The following is a 4,242-nucleotide window of genomic DNA, read 5'->3' as shown; positions in this document are numbered from 1 at the left end:
CCCTGGTTCGAAGTCGGCGTTCTAATTCATCCCAAAGGTGTTCAATGGGGTTGAGGCCAGGGCTTTGTGCAGGCCACCACTCCAGCTGACACTTGGCATTGAGCATGGTGATCTTAGGCTTGTGTGCGGCTGCTCGTCCATAGAAACCCATTTCCCGATGTTCCCGCTCTGTGAGCTTGTGTGGCCTACCACTTCACGGCTGAGCCGTTGCTCCTAGACGTTTCCACTTCACAATAACAGCACTTACAGTTTACCGGGGCAGCACTAGCAGGGCAGAAGGTTGATGAAACTGACTTACTGGAAACGTGGCATCCTATGGCAGTGCCACGTTGAAAGTAACGGAGCACTGAGATTGTATGGGTGTTTGCTCGATTTTATACACCTGTCAGTAACGGGAAATAGCCAAATCCACTCAATTTGAAGGGGCGTCCACATACTTTTGAGTGTATCTTTGGATATTTGAATACATTTTGTATGGCAAGAATAATGGTTTATTAAAATTTTTCTCCAACAAAATTAGCAAGCTACAGGCTACAGATTTTGGTCCAGTTTTACCAACATTTTTAACCTGTTATTTTTAGAAGGAGAGTGTTTTTTTTTATCAAACTTTTTAATTAGGCTATTGTTTAACCATTCGATCTTGTTCCCCTCCTAACACTGAAAATCTTGCCCTTGAAGTAGAAAGTGAAGCATTTAGTTAATACAGTATGTCACCATTTTATGTTAACAAACAAAAAGCAATTGACAAGCAACACAATTTCTTGTCGGAGGATTTATTAGCATGGCCAGAAGAAGGAGGAAACAGGTTATTAAACAGGAAATTGAACAGGGGGGTCATTCTGGATGAGTTGCATTCTCTCTTGACTGGGGGCTCATAAGACATAAGACACTGGGACTCTGTGACTGATTAGTAAGACACTGGGACTCTGTGACTGATTAATAAGACACTGGGACTCTGTGGCTGATTAATAAGACACTGGGACTCTGTGACTGATTAATAAGACACTGGGACTCTGTGACTGATTAATAAGACACTGGGACTCTGTGACTGATTAATAAGACACTGGGACTCTGTGACTGATCAATAAGACACTGGGACTCTGTGACTGATTAATAAGACACTTGGACTCTGTGACTGATTAATAAGACACTGGGACTGATTAATAAGACACTGGGACTCTGTGGCTGAGTAGAGGAGCCCTATTCTCGTCTGCCTCGGCCATTCTTCAGCCAGGACACAAACTCCTTGGCTGCTTGGTCCTGCAGGTAGGAGCTCATGTCGCTGGTGTAGGTACCCTCTGCATGTCGTTTGATGGGACCCCTGAAAAAAATATGGAGAGATTTTATAGTGTTGATAGTAACTATATAAAAATAATAATATATGAGAAATAAGCAGTTGTTAAACACATTGGTTCACTGTGCATTATTAAGCTGCTATAGTAAGACTTCTCTGAGCTGTAACTGAAAACCATGTAAAACCATGTAAAACCATGTAAAACCATGTAAAACACCAACATGTAGTAAATAGCTACAGTATGTCATAAACATTTTGGCCATTTTTGTCTTTGTTTATAGCTCATTATAGCTCATTCATCCTATCGCTTAAGTACTGCATTCATACAGTTTCAGGTTAAGCTGGAACATATTGGAAGATGATCTACTGCTTTTTGAAATGGAATGAGGAAAACAGACACACACAGTAGGAGAAAAAGAAAGAAACACTCACCCACTTCTCTTCGAGTTCATTAGCCACTGGACAAAGTCTTGCACTCGTCTCGACTGGAGATATTTACTGTAGTCGTTAGAGAATGTTCCCTCTGAATGTCTCTTCGTGTTCGAAAGCTCCCTTGGCTCGCTGAACATAGAGTCCTCTGTCAATAGGCTGCAGAAACAGACAAGTCAGTAGTTACAGGATGCTGAGAGAGAGAGAGAGAGAGAGAGAGAGAGAAAGAGAGAGACTAAACCTGATTGGTGCAGAGTTCAAAAGTTTCTCAGAGTTTGAGGCTCCTACCTGGAGTTGTCCTCTGTGTCCTCCTGCGGGATTTGCAAGCTGCTCTGAGCAATGATCAAGAGCAGAAGTCCAGCGAAAGAGTGGGTGCCTTTCATCTTTTGACCTCCTAGATATTAGCAGTGGAAATAGGAAATTGCTAAAAACAAATTCAGAGAAACTTCCTGATGTGAAGTATCAGCGGTTGAAAATGAGTTGTAGGGGTTTGGTGCTGCTCACCTGTGTTCCCTCTGTTGAGCGTCGGTGAGAAAGGGGGAGTCTGTGCCTGGCTGCCTGCTGTGCGTAGGTAGATCTCTGCTGGTTTTTTCTTTCTTTGGCTCCCTGGAGCTGCTTCTTGGCCCCTTCTTGGTCTGGCCAGCCTTTATATAGTTGAGCTGGGTGACTGTCTGCTCAGGTGGCACCCTCCTCACAGACGCACAGGCACATTCGTTACTCTCAATCCATTAGTCAGAACTCGACTCAACGCACTAGATACATTTGCAGTCCATCTTTGTTTAAATGTGGAACTGTCCAGAGGTAAAAGCTGTCACTTAGGTGTCGAAATCAAACATGATTTCATCCTGTCCAACAAATCCAAATACTTATATAACAGTCTACCATCTGTTTTCAGATAGCCTGGTTTGCACTGCAGGTTCAGTGTTTGTGGAACGTAAGAACATGGAGTTAAGCAAACATTGAAACACCTCCTTTCAGCATTTCATCCCTGAGTGGAATTTAGAGACTGATCAGATATTTAGGTGATCAAGGAACGAACACAATGTAATTCAGTATTATATTAATTTGTTTATTTGTTCAATACTAATGTGATCACATGCAAAACACAGTCTGTATCAATAATGTGTCCAGACTGAAGAATCATATACCATGTGAACTTGGTATATACTCATATACACTACATGGCCAAAAGTATGTGGACACCCATTAAAATCAGTGGATCAGCTATTTCAGCTCCACCCGTTGCTGACAGGTCTATAAAATCGAGCACACAGCCATGACATTTCCATAGACAAATGTTGGCAGTAGAATGGCCCGTACTGAAGAGCTCAGTGACTTTAATGTGTTACCATCATAGGATGATACCTTTCCAATAAGTCAGTTCGTCAAATTTCAGCACTGCTAGAGCTGCCCCGGCCAAATGTAATGTTGTTATTGTAAAGTGCAGAGCAACAACAGCTCAGCCGCAAAGTGGTAGGCCAAGCAAGCTCACAGAACGGGAAGCAATGTCAGCACATTAACTCGTCTTCGGGAGCTTCATGAAATGGGTTTCCATGGCCGAGCTGCAACACACAGCCTAAAATCACTGTGCGCAATGGAAAATGCATTCTCTGGAGTGATGATTCACACTTCACCATCTGGCGAATCTGGGTTTGGCAGATGCCAGGAGACCACTACCTGCCCCAATACATAGTGCCTACTGTAAAGTTTGGTGGTGGAGGAATAATTGTCTGTTTTTCATGGTTTGGGTAATTCCTTCCTTAGTTTCAGTGAAGGAAAATCTTAACGCTACAGCATACAATGACATTCTAGACGATTCTGTGCTTCCAATTTTTGCCAACAGTTTGGGGAAGACCCTTTACTGTTTCAGCAGGACAATAACCCTGTGCACTAAGCGAGGTCCATATAGAAATGGTTTGTTGAGATCGGTGTGGAAGAATGTGTCTGACCTGCAAAGATCCCTGACCTCAACCCCATTGAACACTTTTGGGATGAATAGGAACGCCGACTACGAGCCAGGCCTAATCACCCAACATCAGTGCCCGACCTCACTAATGCTCTTGTGGCTGAATGGAAGCAAGTCCCTGCAGCAATGTTCTAACATCTAGTGGAAAGCCTTCCCAGAAGCCTTCCCATATTAATGCCCATGATTTTGGAATGAGATGTTTGACGAGCAGGCGTCCACGTACTTTTGGCAATGTAGCGTACCACGTGAACAATCATATAAAGTGTCTTCAGAAAGTGTTCACACCACTTGACCTTTTCCACAAAATGAGGAATTAAAATTGATTTAATTGTCATTTTTTGTCAATTTGAAGAAAAATGCTAACATTTGTAAATTCATGAAAAATAAAACACTAATGTATCTTGACTAGACAAGTATTCAACCCCCTGAGTCAATGCATGTTAAAATCACCTTTGTTAGTGATTACAGCTGTCAGTCTTTCTGGGTAAGTCTCTAAGAGCTTTCCACACCTGGATTGTGCAACATTTGCCCGTTATTCTTTTCAACATTCTCC

At 42.6% G+C, this 4,242-nt stretch overlaps 1 protein-coding gene across 1 annotated transcript; it reads right to left on the bottom strand.

Annotated features, from left to right (window-relative positions):
- Positions 1-768: 768 nt before the first annotated feature.
- LOC110501499 (pro-glucagon) lies at positions 769-2,759 on the bottom strand. The gene is made up of 4 exons (XM_021579104.2): positions 2,228-2,759; positions 2,012-2,117; positions 1,727-1,882; positions 769-1,321 (listed from the first exon to the last, which is right to left on the bottom strand). The coding sequence occupies exons 2-4, from the start codon at positions 2,104-2,106 to the stop codon at positions 1,201-1,203; spliced, it is 372 nt and encodes a 123-aa protein (XP_021434779.1). The 5' UTR covers positions 2,107-2,117; positions 2,228-2,759; the 3' UTR covers positions 769-1,200.
- Positions 2,760-4,242: the final 1,483 nt, after the last annotated feature.

Source organism: Oncorhynchus mykiss, chromosome 22, assembly GCF_013265735.2.
Source record: "Oncorhynchus mykiss isolate Arlee chromosome 22, USDA_OmykA_1.1, whole genome shotgun sequence".
Lineage (NCBI taxonomy): Eukaryota > Metazoa > Chordata > Actinopteri > Salmoniformes > Salmonidae > Oncorhynchus > Oncorhynchus mykiss.
The sequence above is the reverse complement of the archived record's forward strand: the minus strand, read 5'-3'. Positions and strand labels throughout refer to the sequence as shown.

Coding starts and splice junctions, on each gene's coding strand:
- LOC110501499 (XM_021579104.2), bottom strand. CDS start 2,106: ATGAAAGGCACCCACTCTTTCGCTGGACTTCTGCTCTTGATCATTGCT. Junction 1,883..2,011: donor GACACAGAGGACAACTCCAG/GTAGGAGCCTCA, acceptor CTGTTTCTGCAG/CCTATTGACAGAGGACTCTA. Junction 1,322..1,726: donor ATGAACTCGAAGAGAAGTGG/GTGAGTGTTTCT, acceptor TATTTTTTTCAG/GGGTCCCATCAAACGACATG.